Genomic DNA, 21758 nt, shown 5'->3' with positions numbered 1-21758 from the left:
TTGTCAAAGAAAAATTTATAAATAATATGTAAAATTTCCTAATGTTTCATCCAAATGTTTAAATGTCATAGTGAGAGGTTTGAAGTTTTCATCAACGATGGCTGTGGTTGGCAAAAATAATATTTTTTTAAATATTTTTTTACATTTACCAGCGAAAGTATCTGGTAAAGATGTATTAATAATACTCAATATTATTTAAAAAATTATATCATAGCTAAAATAGTTATCAGTTCTTTCTAGAATAGTTAAAATTATTATTTCATTATTAAAAATTTATCATTAAAAAAATTAAATCATAGTTAGGTTTTTCAAGCTCAGCTGTGCTGACGAAATGTTAAAGAATAGGATACTATTTGTCATTTAGATATCTAATGACGAGTAAATCAGTTTAAATCAAAAAACATAAACTGAAAAAATTATTTTAAGTTACTCTGGGTAGAACATCTCTTAACACACACAAACTGTAAATTTAATAAGTTTTAAAAACACTGCATTTAAATAAGCGTCAAACTAAATGGGTATAATTAAAATTATATTCTGTACTTAAGTTAATATTTAAAGAAAAAGCCAATTTCTTTAAAAAATTATTTCTTTTAAATCAATGTTTATCTAAATTAACGCTTTTTTTCGTAAATAATAAAAAGGACGTGCATGCAGCCATAATAATTTGCATTTATATCCCTTTCATTATTTTTAAATTTATTATTACTAAATCATTCATTATTCATTTTACTTCATTATTACTAAAACCTGACTTTAAAAAATCGCCCTCTGAAGAATGTATTTATTGATTATATTGAAGAAAAATTATTTTATATTTGAGTTCATATTTTTTTCTTTAAAATTTTCAATTAATTTAAATAATGAGATTTTAAAAAATCACAGTTGATTTCGATTAATAATTTTTTTTAAAAAATCAGGTAATTTAAATCACTATAAAAATTCCAAGTGCTACTACGTTAGTACTAGTCCTATCACTAATAAACGTGCTACTTTCCTAGATGGAAGTTGTACTTTAAAAAATAAAAAAATATAATTAGATTGCATGCAAAAGTCATGCAACATTTCGTTAATTTCTATTTTCTAGAGTTGAAAGATTTGGGATTTATTTATTTATTTATTATTATTATTATTTTTTGTGCGAATTAAATTTAAGTCACCTTTTCATACATTGTAGGTTTTAGAAAATTGTTAAGTTAATGCAAGCTAAAAAGTAAGGGAATAAAAATAAAACGATAGTTAAACAAAACAAAAACAAACAAAAAAATTAATGATAATGTATAAAATTGCAAAATGAAGAAAGATTTATGTTTGACTTTATTTTCTTTAAAAGATTCTTTTATGCACGGTCTAGGCACCATTAGCAATATATGAATGACGCAACTTACATCGAAGTATGAACTCCCAAATGCAAGTTTGAAAGAAGATTTAACATGTCTTTTCCACCATTAAGATAAAGTTTTCTTTTCCCCTCTTCTGACACCCTCACATCCGGGATTTATTTTCTTTTATTTTTATACCAAAACTGAAAATTAAACTCGCCATCTTTTACCTCTTCATAAAAAAAAGAGGAAAGAAAAAAGGGTAAAAATAGAAGGAGAAAAAAAAAATTCACTGCATATTTATTTTTCCACTTTTACGTCCAGTTTGCTATTAAATAAAATGATTCACTCAAAAAGAAAGATTGGAATTTTCGAACATTTTTATTCTTTAGAATAAACTTTCAGAGGTTGGAAAAGGAAAATGAGTTGTTCCATTAAGAGAAGAAAATGAAAGGGGGCAGGGTAACCTTTTTTTAGTTTATTTTTAATCTCAGTTTCGTTTTTGAGATAAAGCGAGTACTTTCTGGCGGTTATAGATACCAAATTTATGGCGTTGCATTCTGCATTTCTGCCGGCTCAGTTAGATGATATCTTTTAAAGATGTAATGAAAAACAGCTGTGAAAATAGGTTTTCTTTCATTTAAGAAAATAGCTTGCATCCAAAATGCATGTTCAAATTGAATTTTTTCAAGAGTTTTAAATCCACGTCATTTATTGCGTTTAAAATAAAATATTCATAATAGTTCGCTTGCCGTGGATTTTTTTTTTTTATTTTGATTAAATTGTTGTTAAATTTTATTACAGTTATATTTCTTTTTTTTTTTTTTTTTTTTTAATTTTAACGTTCTACGTGTCATTAAATTCTTTAAATAATTTTTTATATTGACATTATGTTTTAAATTATTCGAAAGAGTATGTTTTGTTTTACCGGAATTTATGCATTTCTTATTTAGTTAATGTTGATTTTCAGATCAACGTAATGTCAAGCTGCAAAAAAAGATAATTTTTTTTTTTTTAAATTTCGCAAAAGTGCTGTGTATGGACTCGTGAATGACATGTTAAGTTAAAAATGGATATTTTGTCCTCTAAAGCGGCATCTTGTTCTGGCTGTCCAGTTTAGTTCGATAAAGAGCGACTAAACCAATCTTTGCACGAAAATTCGCTTTTTAATGACAATGTAACTGGCAGAAAAAATTGAATGCTTCCATGCTTAAAAAAAAATAATGATAAAACTGCGGGAACTTCATTGCCTACCCAATTGTTTCAGTTATAGATAAAATGTTTTCAAAATCCATTTAAATTTAACTAATAAGTTATTAATAATATTGCATTAATATGCAAATTGATATTCATAATTGATTGCATGGAGAATTCATTAATTAATATTCCAAGCGTTTTGTAACGATTAATTATGGGATACGATGACAAAGAATATTTTAAATTTCAGTACATCATGTTCACAACTAATGTAATATCCTTTTTCTAATCGTAAGGAAAACACCACACCATTTTTAAATTTTCTTTCTCTAAGCATATTGTGTGTAATAACATGTTAAAAATATAAAAAAAAATTTATGTTGGAAATTTTTTTTGTAAATAAATTGTAAATGTCTATTTATTTCACGTAGAAAACAATTTTTTCCCGATCATTTGTCAATATTGCAAATTTTTAAAATTTAATTTAAAAAAAATCATATGCTACATGGTGACTTTTTTATTCTAGTTTTTAAAAGTTTTTTCTAGCATTGCGCAACTTTTTTTAAAACTAGACAGTAGGAATTGGTTTTCAAGAGCTGCAATTATTGCAGTTTTTTAATATCACGGAGTCATTACTATTCTAATTTTTAAAATTCTCAAGCATTACTTGCGAATTTCAAGTATTATTCTCAAGTATTAAAATTAAAAAGTAACCTATATCTTGAAATGTTGTACTTTGTAGGGCCACCTGAATATGTGTAAATACGATGCCATTCCCTGCACAAATCACTGTGGTGCTATGATTCCAAGATTAGTGATGGAAGACCATCTTCTATATACTTGCCCCAAGAGAAGAACGCGTTGCGAATATTGCTCTAGGGACTTTACTGGAGAAACTTTAGAGGTAAAATATTTATACTCTTTATTTTTAATTTATCAAAATTTTATTTTAAATATTCCGATGCTTTTTTATGTATATTTTAATTCGTTAGTAGCTGTGCAATTTTTCGTGAAAAATCAGAATTAAACATCGTGATAACGATATTTCAAATCGTCCTCTCGGGATTTAGAGTGAATTCCATGCCCTCCGATAAATAACGAAATAAAATAATTAACGACGACGATAAACATCGCAATCGTTATATATATATCGGACACGATAATATCGCTAGTGTAATCCTTCTGCGATTTTTAAAGAAGGGGTCTGTTTAGAAGAAATTTGGGTCCGTTATCGGACCCTTCACAAAATGATTTTTCTTTTAATCGAACCCTTCACAAATTTGTTTATATTTATTCTTATTTTGTTAATTGAATAAACCCCTCCTGGAAAAAGTTTTTTGCAATAAGGACCCTATTTGCACAAATTCATAAAAGCAGGACCCTGGTTGAAAGAATGTGACTTAACGTTTATTTTATATTCACAAATTATGAATAATTTTTCCAAAATTTTACAAAAACGGACCTTTCACAAAATGTCTGGACAGACCCTTGAGAATATTATCGTGCGTGCTGATAAATTTCATTTGGAGTGCAAAAATTTTGCCTAGTTAAAAAATAGTATAAATTTAAATTTGAAAGAAATATTGTGAAACGTCGATACCTTTTTATGATATATCCAATTAAAAATTACGATATGGCTCAGCACTAGGTGCAAGTGTCAGATGTTTTGAAGCGAAAAATTATTGTTTCGTTTTAATCATAAATTCAATAAGACTAAATTAAAAATTACTGAATTTGAATGTCCTATATATAATGGGAACTATATTCTTTCAGAATCATGTGGGAAGCTGTCAGCTGGAACCTATCTATTGTGAAAATAAATGTGGTTCCAAAATTCAACGACGTCATCAGAGTAATCACCGATTACATGAGTGCACAAAGCGTCTCATTCCCTGCAGATACTGCCAAAAAGAATTTGTTTACGACACTTTACAAGTAAGTAATGTGCAACCTGTGTGTTGAAGACAATTTTGTCTTTAAGAAACATTTAAATTCTTAATATAATTGAAGATAAACCCCGAGAGAAAATATTGAATGTAGAAAAAATTGCTTGCAGTTTAAGGTTATTTTAATTTATCTATATCCCTTGGATACAAATAAAACAGAAAATAATCTTTGAGTCGCGATGACTTTATGGTTAGAGCACTTTAGCTGACGTAGTGGACAACTAGGGTTCTAAATGCGGTGGTGGCTTGCAATCCACTCACTTTCAGATCGATGGGTACCTGCTTGTCTGGGAAATAAAGGTGGCCAGTATGTCTTGCTGACCATAATGCCAACGTCATGATGCTTCTCACATATTAGTGGAACTCACATTTTTTTTTATCATCAATTTCTTCGAGCTGTTTTTCCTATAAACTTAAAAAAATACAAGAATTATTTTTAAAAAAATATATGTGTTTTATTACACAGAAGTATTATATTATATAATTTTTTTAAAAAATATATATAACTAATTTTTTAGCATACGTATTCAAAAATATTGACAAAAAAAACTCTAAGGCTAAAATAATAAAGCCTTAACAACTTAATGAAGCCTTATAAACAAATAATAAAGCCTTGACAGCTTACAAGATGGCAGCTATTTATCGTCATATTGATTTTCTGGTTTTTTGTTTCATTAAGTATCAATTTGAAACGGGTTATGTTAAATTCATTAACACGTAATTAATACTATTCCTTTTGATTCAAGCATTCTCGTGAAATGCCTTTTACTTTTTTAAAATTGTTTAGAAATGTTGTTAAATGAAATGTATTTCAGATCCATACTGCTAAATGTCCCCGTCTTCCCGTGACCTGTCCAAACCGATGTGACATCCTAAAAATTGCCAAAGAAGACTTAGAAACTCATTTGAACGAGCATTGTTCCGCCCTCATCTTGCCCTGCTCTTTCAAAGAAATGGGGTGCAAATTCAAAGTAAGTCACGCATCATTGTTTCTTTTTTTTTGTATTCTAAAAATATGTTTTACACAAAATAATACCGTATAACAAATCATTATTAAAAATTATTTTCTGCATGGAATATATGTATTGCATAAAATAATATTGAATCACAAATCATTATTAAAAATTATTTTCTGCATGGAATTATGTTTTAATGACGATAAATAAATAATTTTGTAGAAAAATCTTTCGACTCGCTTAAAAAGTTCACGAGATATGGTGAAATGTACAAAAAAAGAAGGTAAAATTAGCATTAATGAGTTCAAATTTTGGTCCGTTATTCTGATCTAGCTATTGGGACCATATTTGGTAGATTAAGGCTTTCCCCTATATTTTGAGGGCCTGATCCGCCGAAGATATATTAATTCAGAGAAAGTACATTTTGTGTCTGATTTCATAACTTAAAATGTCTTCTACACTAATTCATTAGCAAATGTCTTCTGCACTAGAGGTCACCCCCTCGAACCAGTAAGATATGAGTCCTAGAACATGAAGATCCGACCATCAGATCAAAATTTATTCAGGGTGACCCTTTTCTTTTTCTTTTCTTTTTTTTTTTGCTCTGGGTATAACATGCTCTTTCACTACTATTCTACTTTCTCAAAAAAAGTATTCTCTAATAGATAATCATTTTCATTGAAACGTAATACTTTCTGTACCGTACAGAATGAAATCTAAATGAAATCGGTCAAATAGTTTCTGAAGTAAGAATGAATGTTGAATGAAGTTTCCGAATGGAATTATCGATTATCATTAGATAAAAATTATAAGCAAAACGTTTGTGATTAGCTTAAAAAGCTTTTGAGCTATGGCAAAATCCACGAAAATTGAAATTAACATTAAAGAATCCAAATTTTCGTCTGCTCTCCAGCCTAAAATATTGGTACCATATTTGCCAGACTCAAACTTATGTTTCGAGGATCAGGGATCCAAAATTGTCTAAAAACATGTATGTTTTCAGTGTTATTTTGAGAAAGAACGTTTTTGCGTTTGATTTCGTAACTTTAAACAGGGGTCTGTCCAGACATTTTGTGAAAGGTCCGTTTTTTGTAAAATTGTGAAAAAATTACTTGTAATTTGTGAATATAAAATAAACGTTAAGTCACATTCTTTCAACCAGGGTCCGCTTTTGTGAATTTATGCAAATAGGGTCCGTTATTGCAAAAAAACTTTTGCAAGGAATTTTTAAATTGTAAAAATATACAAGATTATGCTCAACACTGTAAATATAAAATTGAAAAAATTAAATTTTAAAAAATAAACAGCAATTGCAGCTACTAAATTAGCGATTGAACATATAAATTGGTATTTAGCCTATACTGCTGAACGCAGAATATTCATTTCAGACGAATAAAGAAAGAAGCGTCTGCCGAAGACAAAATTTAGTTCCTTTACATCTGTCTTTCTTCCACCCCCCCCCTTCCTGAGAAGGGTTTATTCGATTAACAAAACAATAATGAAGATAAACAAATTTGTGAAGCGTCTGATTAAAAGATAAATTATTTTGTGAAGGGTCCGTTTTTAAGTTAAAATATTTTGTGAAGGGTCCGTTTTTATGAAAAGATATTTTGTGAAGGGTCCGTTTTTTTGAAAAAAATATTTTGTGAAGGGTCCGTTAACGGACCCAAATTTCTTCTAAACCGACCCCTGCTTTAAATATTGTCTGAACTAATTAATTAACATATTTAAGGTTAGGCCTTACCTGAAAATTCGATTACCAGATCGAAAGTTATTCAGGTTGTTAAATTTTATGTGCACTGCACAATTCTTTTTATGAAAATAAAATTCGATTAAAAAAAAAAAAAACAGTATACAATGAAAATATATTCTTGGAGCAAGGAACCATGACTTTTTAACCTTGGTTCTGTCCTCATACTTTTAATAATTGGTATATTTTTACAAGTAAATGCAGATTTCGCATTAAAATATGATTGTATTTTAACAGTTCAGATTTACTTATTAAAATATAGCCATTATCGGAAGTTCAATTGTTACTTTTCAGGGGTCTGTTTAGGAGAAATTTGGGTCCGTTAACGGACCCTACACAAAATATTTTTCATAAAAACGGACCCTTCATAAAATAATTTATCTTTTAATCGGACCCTTCACAAATTTGTTCATTATTGTTTTGTTAATCGAATAAACCCTTCTCGGGAAGGGGGGGGGAGACAGACAGATGTAAACGAACTAAATTTTGTCTCCAGCAGACGCTTCTTCCTTTATTCGTCCGAAATGAATATTCTGCGTTCAGCAGTATAGGCTAAATATCAAATTTTTGTATGTTGCATCGCTAATATAGTAGCAGCAATTGCTGTTTATTTTTTAAAATTAAATTTTTTAATTATAATTTTACAGTGTTGAGTATAATCTTGTATCTCTTTGCAATTTAAAAACTCCTTGAAAAAGTTTTTTGCAATAACAGGACCCTATTTGCACAAATTCACAAAAGCAGGAGCCTGGTTGAAAGAATGTGAATTAACGTTTATTTCACATTCACAAATTGCGAGTCATTTTTTTCACAATTTCATGAAAACGGACCTTTCACAAAATGTCTGGTCAGACCCCTGCGAAAGTTCAACTGTTACTTTTAATAATGGCTATATTTTTACAAGTAAATGTAGATTTCGCTGTAAAATATGAAGATTTAAACTGTATTTTTTCTTTCTTTTAGGGCACCAGATCAGCTGTCGATCAGCACTTAGAAGAAGCTTGCAAACCTCACCTCTCATTAGTGTGTAGCGTAGTGTCCAGGCAGCAGCACCAAATCAGCAATCTCCGTGCTGCCGTGCAGAATCTAACTCTCAATACCTCTGGTACTATGTTGTGGAAGATCACGGACTACACCCGGAGACTCGGTGAGGCCAGGGACGGATACGAACTGGTCAGCTCTCCTTTTTACACCAGTCAGCATGGCTACAAACTGATGGCCAGTCTTTTCTTAAATGGCAATGGGACGGGGGAAGGCACACACCTATCTGTCTATATTAAGATACTCCCTGGTGAATATGACGCACTGTTGCCGTGGCCTTTTAGTCATACGGTTACTTTTGTCCTCTACGACCAGTCGCCCACCCAGGAAACGGCCTGCAACATTGTCGAGAGTTTTGTGCCGGACCCTACCTGGAAGAATTTTCAGCAGCCCAGCAAGGAACCTGATGCACTGGGTTTTGGCTTCCCGCGTTTTGTATCCCATGAGATTTTGAAGAAGAAAAATTATATCAAAGATGATGTGATGTTCATTAAAGTTAGGGTGGATGGCAACAAGACGGTTGCAGTATGATTGTTTTTTTTTACCTCCCCATAAACATGACTGTAAATATATTTCAGAGTGATTTTTTTTAAAAATTGTAATAGTGTGAATTTTGTATTCGGAAATGTTGCAACATTTATGAAAAATTATGTTTTCTGTCGCTGAATCTGTTCTTTCCATTCATTGTAATCTGTTTGATTTCTGCAAATCATTGTATTCTGTATTTCATTGATTCTTAAAAAAACTTTATAAGTTTCATTAGGTTTTTAATTTATAATATGCCAAATTACTTATTACAAGGATTTGATTTGTGTTTAGTAAGCCGAATTGCTTATTTCAAGGGATTTGGTTTAGGTGTTTAGTAAGCAAAATTACTTGTGACAGCGGATTTAATTTGTGTTTTGCAAGCAAATTAAGTAATTGATTTTTGCTAAATAAACCAATTTACTTGAAGGATATAGTTTGTGTTTAATAAACCGTATTTATTTCAATGAAATCGGTTTGTATTTTGCAAACCAACTTATTTAATCAAACACAGACAGTGACAGAAAATTTCTTTTATTCATTAAACAACTTTGTCTTTCAACTAAAAATTTATTCCTATTTACTTTAACATATTTTTATTTATATGCTTATTCATCACGTTGAAAATTTTTAATAGCCTTTCAAATGTGCTATGTATACTCTAAAAGCCTATACAGTGGAAATCGAATTTGCAAAGCCATTATTTTAAAATTTAGTTTTTCTAACTTGATTTTAAAATAATGGCTTAAAAATTGAATGAAATCAAATATAATAGAAAAGATAATGCATATTTATTTTCGTTTCCAAAGAATTTTTTTTTTTAATGCTTGTTAATGAACATTATATATAGTTTTTTTAATATTCGTTAAATGAACAGATTATAGAATAATACTTTTTTCTAATAAGTTATTCTTCTTAAAAAACAGTTGAGATTGTTTCTAAAATTTTAATCTGAGGTATGTTAATGTGTTATTCATTAATGCAGTTAACTGTTGTATAAGTCTATAATTAGTTTTCAAAAAATATAATAATATTTTAAGGAACTTAATCATTTAACATTCTAATTCTTAAAATTAATATTTTTAAATTGTTACTTTAGTTATTTTGCATTATTATTGCGTGTCTTAAAATTGAGCGTAATTGTTGGAATTGCTTATCTACTTAATTTGAATACTCTGAACCATGTTTTTCATAATTTTAAATTTTAAAATTGTTGCAATTTTTTTTGAGGGAGAGAGAGATAGAAAGAGAGAAAATTAATTCAATAAATTTTTAGTGATTTCAATTTGATTTATTAGAAAACTTTTATTACCGTATTTGTTTAAAATTGGTCTTTTTTTGTGATGTTTTAATTGTATTTAGTTTTTCATTTTGTATATCTGTATTTTTTAATTAAACTGAGCATTAATATCAAAGGATTCGTATTAATCTTAGATTTATTTTTTAAAAACAAGAGTGTGTGACATGGTTATGCTTTTTTTTAAAAAAGAAAAAATTTTGTAGTTTTATCGATCAAATCTTTTTTTTCTTTTACACTTGAATTATTTGTAATCACATTTTGCACTTAGTCGTTGATTTGTGTGATAAAATATTGTACAATTTCGCTCTTTTTTTCTTTTGCTTTGTATATAGAAACATTGTTAATTTTGTCATATTTTTATACTTATGCTTTGTATAGATAATCTTTGCTTAATTTTTAATCTCGTGTGTACGTGTATTTAGTCATATTAAAGAGTCGTGCATAGGTTTGATAAACATTTGTTGTATTCAAGGGTAATGTTGTGTAAAGAAGCATCTGATATTGCTTTTTGTCTGACACCATTGTAAACTAGTCATTGAATCAGTTATAGTAATTAGCCATCTAAAATAAAACTGTTTAAAGTTGTCATTTGTTTTTATTTATTAACAACAATAATAAAATTAATTATTTTCAGATGATCATCAATACACACTCACGATACACCTTGAATTACACTTTTGATTTTAAACTGAGCATTAATATCAAAGAATTTGTATTAAAATTGCACTTGTTTTTAACAGGGCTGATTGTGCTCCGGAAAAAATCCGGATTTCCGGGATTTTTGCTAACAGTGATGAGGAAGTTTCCGGAGATCGAAGGTCCAGATGTTTCAAAAAATCATTGATCACAGAAGTTTCTGGAAATCAAATTTTCAAAGGTGGAACTTAAAAACACAGTTTATTTTATTTGTTTGTAAGGGAGAGCCAGAGAGATACTTTATAAGCTTATATTCATGATTAATATTCATTTTTTATAAGTAAATAGTTGTTACAATCATAAACTCAAGAAAGAGAGACATATTTGTAAATTTTAATTACTTCTCCAGGTCATCATAGGTATGTGTATATGGTATAAGTATGTGTAAAATTTTAAATATATTTTGAGTAAACTGAGAAATATTGAGAAAAAGGAAGTAAAAAAACTTCTTTAAATTTTTTTCAATTTAAAATTTTTTTTTTTTTTTAACTCAAGAAATTTTCCGAAATTTTGACTTAGGATCACAATCACCCCTGTTTTAAGAACATTAACAATTTTAAATCGAAAACATTTCCACGAAACAATTTTAAAATTTAAGTAAAACATTAAATATTTGAAAGTATGATTCGCATGGAATTATCTTTCGATAAGCGAAATTATATTACACCTTTCATCAAACCACCATGACTTCGAACGAGACATTGTCGTCTAGCAGAAATATTAAATTTATATCTATCCCAGTTGTAAAATAAGATTAAAAAAAAAACTCATTCTAATATTTTATTGACGTGAGGAAGTAATAAATTAGAATACTATTTATCCACGCACTTCTCCAGTATCGTATTTTATACACCGGTTATCATAAATTAAGGAAAACTTACAAAAATAGCGATAACTCCCAAAAAGTAAGCCTATCCCATTGAAATTTGAATATATCGTCAAATAAGAGTTGCTAAAAGAACGAAACGAGGACATGTTTTGGTTTCCCAACGCCTTTATTTAATTAGCTTACTGTTCTTAAGCCTGATATTTTTTCGATGTAAGCCTATAACTTTAAAAGAATATTGTCGATCCATAACAAGATTCATAGTATTCTTGATATAGCTAGTGAATGAAGAAAGGAAGCACACTGTAAAATATGGATACTCAAATACTATCGCGAAACTTTCTGCGTTTTTTCTGGTATGTGCTCAATGAAAAAATTTGTCAAAGTGACGAAATAACTTATCGTCATTTCTCCGAAAAAATGAATTTCGTCAAAATTTGAAAAAAATGCTTCGTCATTTAAAAAAATTTTTTTTAGCACCTTATGTATCGAACTTTTCTAATAATCACTTCATCGTGGTCACCATGTAGGTGAATTAACGTCACCCAAACAACACAAGAAAGACTGATAGAAAGGAGAGATAAATTACGCCTGTGCCCGAAGCGGGATTTTCCCGGTACGAGGTCAACTCTTTGACCTCGTACCGGGACAGTCGGTCGGCATTATTGTCACTTTATTTTTGATTGTCTAGTCTTCATTCTGGTTTTTTTCATTCTAGTTAACAATCTCTCACAATGTACTATGATGAGATTTGGGCCGTGGTGGCTCAAACGATAGATCGTCTGCCTTCCAATGAGGTGAACCGGGTTCGAATCTCAGCGATCGTGGTTTTCCTTTCCATGTAACGTAAATGGGATTTAATTCCATCAAAAAGTCTTCCACGAAGGCAAATTTCGCCCAATAATAGGTCTACCCTTATGAAAAAATCGAGGTATATTTTAAAGGTATAAATGAGGTTGTTGTTTAATTACGTCGTAAAGTTTGAAAAGGGTGCAAATGAATACCTAAAAATCAACCTCAAATATACCCCCAGAGGTATATATGTTTCAGCTTGAAGTATATTTTTTTACACTTGTGGAAGTATTTATTCAACAACCTAAGGTGTGTCATTTTACACTTCAGGTTATTATTAAAGCCCGGAATTTCAGGCAATAAAAAATGCAAAAATAGGCAGGCAAAAAGGCATTTAAAAAGCTTGAAATAGGCACTTAAAAAAGGCACTTAAAATTGGAGCTAAATGGTAGTTGGTAATGCCTAAAAGCCCATATAGGTATCCAAGGTATAAAAAAATTTGCTAGAAGTATCCGGTATACCTACATATTCATTTCACTCGACTGTCGTAGCAATAGTACAAAAGAAGTGGACATAATTGCACAAAAAAAAAACCCTCAACTGCGTAGGTGCGAAATAAAAATTGAAAACTCGTACTTACAATAATATTGTATGCAGATTTATTCTGATGATTGGTTGTTGTTGCACATCACAACTAGATGCTTTTTCAAATTTTCGAAAGAGAAATTTTGTCTCCTGTCAGTCAATATAGTTTTAAACAAAGAGAAGGATCTTTCTACTTCGACAGAAGTTATGGGCGCGTACCTAAAACAATTTGCCATGGTAGGAGATATGGTAAGTTCAACTGTGGTATCACCAGAAAGTACTTTTGCAATGTCCTTGATGCATTCAAAGTCTGTATTTGCAGAGATGACGTTTTCACATTTCTTCCTTATTATGTCACCAGATGGTCCAGGCACGGACATTAGTTCTTCAATAGTATTGTCGAAAATCTTTAGTGACTCGGACAAAGACATATTTCTTTTTTCCATGTGTTCAATAGCTCCAGGGAGCTTCCCAAAATAAGTTGAAATAAAAGTCAGTTCATTTTTTATTTTAGAACTGCTAAGCAGATTTTTACTTTTTCTTATGGATATTGCCTCTTCATCCGAAAAGCTGGTAAGGACTCGAGTAACTTCCTCAAAATTTGTGCAGTAGTATGAGACTGCTGAAATCCATGTTCCCCATCTCGTAAGGATCGGTTTAGGAGGTAATTGAATGTCTGGTGCAATTTCTTTGAACACTTGAACTCTTGAAGGGGCTTTCACAAATACTTTTTTCACACTAGAAACAAGCGAGTCTACCTCAGGATAGAGACCTCTTACTTCCTCTGCTATCCTGTGCAATGCATGAGCAAGGCACGTTAGATGGATCATATTAGGAAATAAAACTTTTAAGGCATTTCCAGCTTTCTTCATGTAGGAGGCTGCATCTGTAAGAAATAATAGCACTCTTTCATGCTCAGTACCATTTGGCCAAAGTAAAGCCAGTGCATTAGTGAACAACTGTGCAATTGTAGTACTGTTAGTCTTTTGCAACTGTTCAGATGTCAACAAAAAGATTTTATGTTTTTCAAATGGGTCCATAACACCAACAATAACATTCGCAACATATCGTCCAGTTACATCTGTCGTTTCATCTATAGATAGCCATATGTTTTTCGTTCCGATTTCATTTTGAATAGTTTTAAGAACTTCGGTATAACAGTCATCTAAATAAGTTTTCCTTAAAGTTGATTCACAGGGCACATTTTGATTCGTATATTTTTGCAAAAAAGCTCGTATACTTTTATTTTCAAGTTTCCACAGCGGAATGCCGGCATCTACAAATGATCTGCATAAATCCATTGCAAATTCCGATTTGCGAGAAGATAATTGAAAACACGTGGAAATCAGAGTCGATGTTTTCCCATCTTTTTTATCTTTTGCTGTTTTATGCTTAGATGTCTCCAAGTGCTGAGATATAAAATACTTCTTCTCAAAATTTACTGACTTCTCGCATACCTTACAAAACAGAATGCTCCCATCAGTAGAAAACACATCCGACCCAAATTCTTTCACAAAACTGTCCAGTTTTTTGCTTGTGCAGGCTTTTACTTTAGGCATTTTAGAAATAACTAGTATACTAGAAAACTTTTTCGTGCTCCTGCTACAATGTGCTCAACCAGCTTGGTGAATTCGTTTTGTAGATAAGAGAGCATACGAGTTATTCGATGGTGTAGGCTATAAGTATAAATTCTAAGAATAAGTAAGAATAAATTCTATTGACTGTAAGTAAAAATAATTCCAATCTTTTCACTCCCTTTCTCTCTCTCCTTGCAAAGCGCATCGGGCGAAGGTGACGCCACGTTTTCTGACGCCACGACGAATGTGACGCCACGAAGAGACGGAGAAAAAATATTAATAAGACAAAAGGAATAAAGTCCTAATTTCTATAAATGCATTACAATACGTCGGATGACAGTCAACCATTTCTGTACTTCAAAATTTCTTCATTTTGCACTTATGCTCGGTCAAGAGCACAAAAAGCTTTGCAGAAAAATTTTAAATTAGACAGAAATAGGCATTTATGAACAAAAGGAACGAAAAAGGCATTTTCAGAAGAAAACGTTTAAAAAAGGCAGAAAAGGGCATTTATGGCATTTTGCCTGAACTTCCGGGCTCTAGTTATTATAAATCAACCTCAGGTGTATTTTGTTCGACTGCAGGTAATTGTTTTTCAACCTCAGGTATATAATTTTATGCTTGTAGAGGTATATATTTAGCAACCTGTGGTGTGTCGTTTTACACTTCTGGTTGTTATAAATCAACCTCAAATGTATTTTGTTCTACCTCAGGTAATTATTCTTCAACCTCAGGTATATACCCTTATGAAAAAATCGAGGTATAAATGAGGTATAAACGAGGTATATTTGAAAGGTATAAAGGAGGCTGTTATTTAAATACGTCGTTAAGGTTGAAAAGGGTGCAAATGAATACCTTAAATATACCTCCAGAGGTATATATGTTTCAACCTGAGGTGTTTAATTTTACATCTGTGGAGAGGTAGATATTTACTACTTTCAAGTGTTTTATTTTCAACCTTAGGTTATTACTTATCAGCCTGAAGTATATTTTTTTACACTTGTGGAAGTATTTTTTCAACAACCTAAGGTGTGTCATTTTACACTTCAGGTTATTATAAATCAACCTCAGGTGTATTTTGTTCTACCTCAGGTAATTATTTTTCAACCTCAGGTATATAATTTTATGCTTGTAGAGGTATATATTTATCAACCAGTGGTGTGTCGTTTTACACTTCTGGTTGTTATAAATCAACCTCAGGTGTATTTTGTTCTACCTCGGGAAATTATTTTTCAACCTCAGGTATATAATTTTATGCTTGTAGAGGTATATATTTATCAACCTGTGGTGCGTCGTTTTACACTTCTGGTTGTTATAAATCAACCTCAGGTGTATTTTGTTCTACTTCAGGTGATTATTTTTCAACCTCAGGTATATAATTTTATGCTTGTAGAGGTATATATTTATCAACCAATGGTGTGTCGTTTTACACTTCTGGTTGTTATAAATCAACCTGAAGTGTATTTTCAACACTTGGAAAGATTATTTTTTTATTAACGTCATGTGTTCCATGTTCTTCCTTAAGTTATTATTTCGTAACCTGAAGTATATATTTTTGTATTTTTAGAAGTATTAATTTATCAACCAAAGATGCGACATTTCACACTTCAGGCTCATGTAGCTCAACCTAAAGCTGTTTTTTCAGTATTTACGAATGTGAGGTGTTCACCTAGTTGATTAATTTTTAACCTCACTATATAAAAAATATAATATATATATATATATATATATATATATATATATATATATATATATATATATATATATATATATATATATATATATATATATATAAAGATATTATCTATATTATATGAAGAATAATGTATGTCATTACATTTTTTCACTAGAAGAGATCTTCATTTATCAATCTGAAGTTTTTAATATTAAACCTTCGGCAGTAATTGCTTCTTTTGTTAAGTTATAAAAGAAGGTTTTAAATGCATAATTCTTCTGTAATTTTAATAGATTGAATTAAATCATCTTAAAATAACACTTATCCAAATTCTACAATTCGTAAAAACTATTTATGGGAACTCATATTTTTAGAAAATAGTTGTCTAATGTGCTTGAATTTCTTAAGCTATAAAACTACAAATTTAAATAATTAGTCAGCTGAAATTCAAATACTTTTATTTAAAACTGAAAATTAATTTTTTTACAAATCAGCAAAATTATTTTAAATACTGTTTCCGTCTACCTGTTGAAACTTGTAATTATTGGAACCTACAAGAAAAAAAAAAGAATTAGTAAGTAAGTCATATTTACAATAATAGTGGCAGGTTTTAAACTATTAAAATATAAGAAATTATTTCTTTTATGATTTAAATTAACTGGATGAAGTTAATTTTCTTTTTCATATAAATAGTAGTACTCTTCTGCCATTTCTATTCAATCTTCATAGCTAAAAAGCATGACAAGTACCACAGTCACAAAATAAAGTACACTGAAGTCACTACTACCATTAACAACATTTTCAGAAATTCAAAGATATAATTCCAATCTTAATATGCAATTTGAACACTTTGTATTTTTCTATAGATTTGGTATCATTATGGTACTTGTAAGTTTGATAATTATATTTTCTTTCTTTCTTTTCTTACAAATCTTTAAACTCAATAAACCTAGTCTATATATTTTTAAACTTTTTGTCAGACTTTATGAAACTAAATAGCTTTTTTATAAATTTTAGAAGCTGATTCTGAAAAGGACTTCCGTTATTGTCAATCACATAAGAGTTTCTTAAAAAATAGTTATTTTAATATTTTTTAATAAATGTAATCAAGAATCAACAATCGTCTAATAAATTAAAGTTTAAAGTTATGTACCAATTTTTATTCTTTTTTTTCACTCAATCGAATAGAACAAATTACAAGTTGATAAGGAGCATTTATTTTAAAGTTGTGAGTAATTTTATGTGAGGAAAATGTCCAAGAGAGAATGATTTGAAATAATACTTTTAAAATAAGTTGAGTACAATATCTCCTATATAATTTATAATACTAAGCAGAATAAAACTACTAGCTAGTTGTTACAAACATTTGTTTAAATATAAAAACACATCCCATAAGATGAAATTCAAAAAATTGCATATTACTTTTAACAATAAATGTCTTTATTTGCAATTGATTTTATTCAATTCAGCATTAAAATTGCATTAGAAACTATACTGGCTTATTTCTAAAACATTTAAGATTTCCGAAAGTCGCTAATTTTTGAAGTAGTGAACTATAAACAGCTGCATAAAAATGCTCATTACCTTGAAACAAATTGTCATATAAACTTGAAATCGGGTTAAATTTAATTCTATTCAATATTTTAATAAGTAATAACAATCTGCTTAGTAAATAATTAACGTGGGTAAATTGAGAAAAAAATAACACGTAGTGAAAATAGCAGTGTGATCAAACATAAAAAAGTGAGCTAGTACAGTTACAAGTTTTCAATTATCAAATATCTAACAAACTATTGCTATCAACAATTGAATAAATGCTGTAGTTTATTAGGAGAGATTACTTTTTCTTTATGGTATGAATTCAGGTCTATTTCCTAGGGGAAGGCTGAGCAGTAACTTGCTAGTCACTTCTTCATCGCTGCTGCACATGTGCTATTTGCAGCCTTAGGTCATGTCAGCAATATCAGGGAACAGTGGATAAGCTCTGTAAATATATATATATATATATATATATATATATATATATATATATATATATATATATATATATTTATATATACATATATGTAAGAAAAAGAAATTACACGTTAATCAAATTTAAAAAAAAAAAAAACAGATATAAAATGCAGTGTTATTATACATATTTTGACTCATAAACAACAATATAAACTTTGCAACAGATATACGAGCAAACGATAAGCATGCAGCTATAGTGGAATTTCAAAGCAAAATTGCTATTTTAAAGATATTTAAATTTTCAATGATTTATTTATAAGAGAAATTATGAACATTTTACTCAACTAATCAGCTTGCATACTGCAACGTTGGAACATATACATTTAAGCAAAATAAAAGAGTAGTTATATTTGAATAAATTACAAACAATAAAATGTACTGTGCATAACCTGCTGTAACGATTCACCAGTAACGTTACCCTAAACAGCGACGAGAAATATTTCGATTGTTCTCTCTTATTGTTAAGCCTACACTAATAGCTTTTAAGAATATCCTCCAACTTAAACTATTTAAGATCAGGAGGCATCTTTAAAACAAAAATAATAAAATTTAAGTTTGAAAATTGAAGCATATTTGATTAAAAGTGATAAAACCAAATTAATAAATGTCAAGCACACTTACCGAATTTCGAATACACTTTCGATTGTCAACACACACGCCATTTGCCGGCTCGCACGGAACTCTGGGAAGTGAGCTAGTTAATATGAAGTGTACTTTAAACAACCTTAAAACAAGCTTAGGTATAAATAAAATGACTTCATACAGCTCAATAAATACCTCACTCTCGTTAGTTGAAATAAGGTTGATTTTTTAATACCTCATAAATACCTCTTTTGTTACAAGTGTAAGAAAAACAACCTGGTATACCTTGGAAACTACCTCATCAGTCTGGTTGATATGAAGTGATTTTAAAATAACCTCAAAATAAGCTTAGGTATAAATAAAATGACTTCATATACCTCAATAAATACCTCACTCTCTTTAGTTGAAATAAGGTAGATTTTTTTATACCTCGTAAATACCTCATTCTCGTTAGTTGAAATAAGGTAGATTTTTTTATACCTCATAAATACCTCTTTTGTTACAAGTGTAAGAAAAATAACCTCGTATACCTTAAAAATCACCTCATCAGTTTGGTTGATTTGAAGTGGATTTAAAACAACCTCAAAATAAGCTTAGGTGTAAAAAAAATGACTCCATATACCTCAATAAATACCTCACTTTCTTTAGTTGAAACAAGGTAAAAATTTTTATACCTCAAAAATACCTCTGTTGTTACAAGTGTAAGAAAATCAACTAGGTATACCTCAAAAATCACCTTTTCAGTCTGGTTGATTTGAAGTGAATTTTATACAACCTCAAAACAAGCTGAAGTGTATATAAAACAACCTCGTACACCTTAATTACAACCTTTACGAGGTATAATTTTAATTTTTGTTTTCTGTGCAACCTTAAATATACCTCAAATATACCTAAAATCAACCTTAATACCTCAAAAATACCTCAAATCAACCTTAAATATACCTTAAATTTTCGTAAGGGTAATTTTATGCTTGTAGAGGTATATATTTTTTAACCTAAGGTGGGCCATTTTACACTTCTGGTTGTTATAAATCAACCTGAAGTGTATTTTCAACAATTGGAAAGGTTATTTTTAATTAGCGCCATGTGTTCCATGTTCTACCTTAAGTTATTATTTCGTAACCTCAAGTATATATTTTTGTATTTTTAGAAGTATTATTTTATCAACCAAAGATGTTTTTTTTAGCACTTACGAAGGTGAGGTGTTATACGGACCACCTAGTTTATTAATTTTTAGACTCACTATATAAAAAATATAATATATATATAAAGATATTATTTATATTATATGAAGAATAATGTACATTACATTTTTTTCACTAGTAGAGATCATTTATCAACCTGAAATTTTTAATATTAAACCTTCGGCAGTAATTGCTTCTTTTGTTAAGCTATAAAAGAAAGTTTCAAATGCATAATTCTTCTATAATTTTAATAGATTGATTTAAATCTTCTTAAAATAACACTTATCCAAATTCTACAGTTGGTAAAAATTATTTATGGGAACTCATATTCGTATTCTTAGAAGATAGTTGTCTAAGGTGCATGAATTTTTAAAGCTATAAAACTACAAATTTAAGTAATTAGTCAGCTGAAATTCAAAGTACTTTTATTTAAAACTAAAATTTCACTTTTTTTACAAACCAACAAAATTATTTTAAATACTGTTTCCGTCTACATGTTGAAACTTGTAATTATTGGAACCTAAAAGGAAAAAAAAATATAAATTAGTAAGAAAGTCATATTTACAATAATAGTGGCAGGTCTTAAAATATTAGAAAGTATTTTTTTTATCATTTAAATTAACTGGATGAAATTAATTTTCCTTTTCAGATAAATATCTTCTGCCATTTCTATTCAATCCTCGTAGCTAAAAAGCATGACATGTATCACAGCCACAAAATAAAATACACTGAAGACAGTATTACCACTAACAACATTTACAGAAATTCAAATATACAGGGTGTTCATAAAGTCTCGGACCCATTTTGATGCTTATTAATTCATAAAATAATAAAGATAGATTAAAATTAATAACATAAATGGTTAGATAGACTCAAAAACTTTCATGAACCTTGTCAATGAACTTCCACGTGTGCCCCCTTCGTCGCACGGAGAATATCAAGTCGATAGTCAATTTCACGCCAGGTAGCGGCAAGCATGTCGGCATCCACAGAGGCTATTGCGGTTGTAATTCTGGCTTTTAGGCCATCAATGTTCGACACGATCCTCCTGTAAACATTGTCCTTTATAAATCCCCAAAGAAAAAAGTCCAGCGGCGTTATATCAGGTGATCTGGGTGGCCAAGGAATTGGACCTCCTCGCCCAATTCATCTTCCAGTAAAATGGTCATTCAAAGAACTACGAACGATGATACCCCAATGAAGTGGTGCACCATCTTGTTGCAAAAAGACATATGGCTGAAGCTCTTCTAGTTGTGGAAATACGAAGTTTTCCAACATGTCTAAGTATACGACTGATGAGATTGTCTTTTCTGTAAAAAAGAAAGCTACCTCTCGTAAAATTGACTATCGACTTGATATTCTCCGTGCGACGAAGGGGGCACACGTGGAAGTTCATTGACAAGGGCCATGAAACTTTTTGAGTCTATCTAACCATTAATGTTATTAATTTTAATCTATCTTTATTATTTTATGAGTTATTAAACATCAAAATGGGTCCGGGACTTTATAAACACCCTGTAAAATTCCAATCTTATTATGTAATTTTAACACTTTTTATTTTTCTATACATCTGTAATATTATGGTACTTGCAAGTTTAATAATTAGATTTCCTTCCCTTTCTTTTTTAAAAGTCTTTAAGCTCAATAAACCTAGTCTATATTTTTCAACTTTTTGTCAGACTTCATGAAACTAGCAGCTTTTTTTTAAATTTTTGACGCTGATTCTGAAAAGGACTTATGTTATTGTCAATCACATCAGAGTTTCTTAAAAAATAGTTATTTTAATAA

At 29.7% G+C, this 21758-nt stretch overlaps 1 protein-coding gene across 10 annotated transcripts in view; it reads left to right on the top strand.

The window, feature by feature from the left end:
• The window catches only part of Traf4 (TNF receptor associated factor 4), a 226097-nt gene extending 215472 nt beyond the window's left edge, over positions 1-10625 (top strand). For 9 of the 10 annotated variants that reach the window (XM_016060058.4, XM_043054020.3, XM_016060062.4 and 6 more), the window contains 4 exons: positions 3262-3423; positions 4293-4454; positions 5281-5436; positions 8135-10625. In XM_016060058.4, the coding sequence (XP_015915544.2) occupies positions 3262-3423; positions 4293-4454; positions 5281-5436; positions 8135-8743 (1089 nt within the window). In that variant the 3' untranslated portion in view covers positions 8744-10625. The remainder of the gene's footprint in view (positions 1-3261; positions 3424-4292; positions 4455-5280; positions 5437-8134) is intronic. The other variant, XM_071177166.2, reaches the window with a different exon arrangement.
• Positions 10626-21758: the final 11133 nt, after the last annotated feature.

This window comes from Parasteatoda tepidariorum, chromosome 2 (genome assembly GCF_982258835.1).
Source record: "Parasteatoda tepidariorum strain Cologne lab strain chromosome 2, Ptep-v5.0, whole genome shotgun sequence".
Classification (NCBI taxonomy): Eukaryota; Metazoa; Arthropoda; class Arachnida; order Araneae; family Theridiidae; genus Parasteatoda; species Parasteatoda tepidariorum.
Note: the sequence above shows the minus strand (reverse complement) of the source record. Positions and strands in the feature narration are given on the sequence as shown.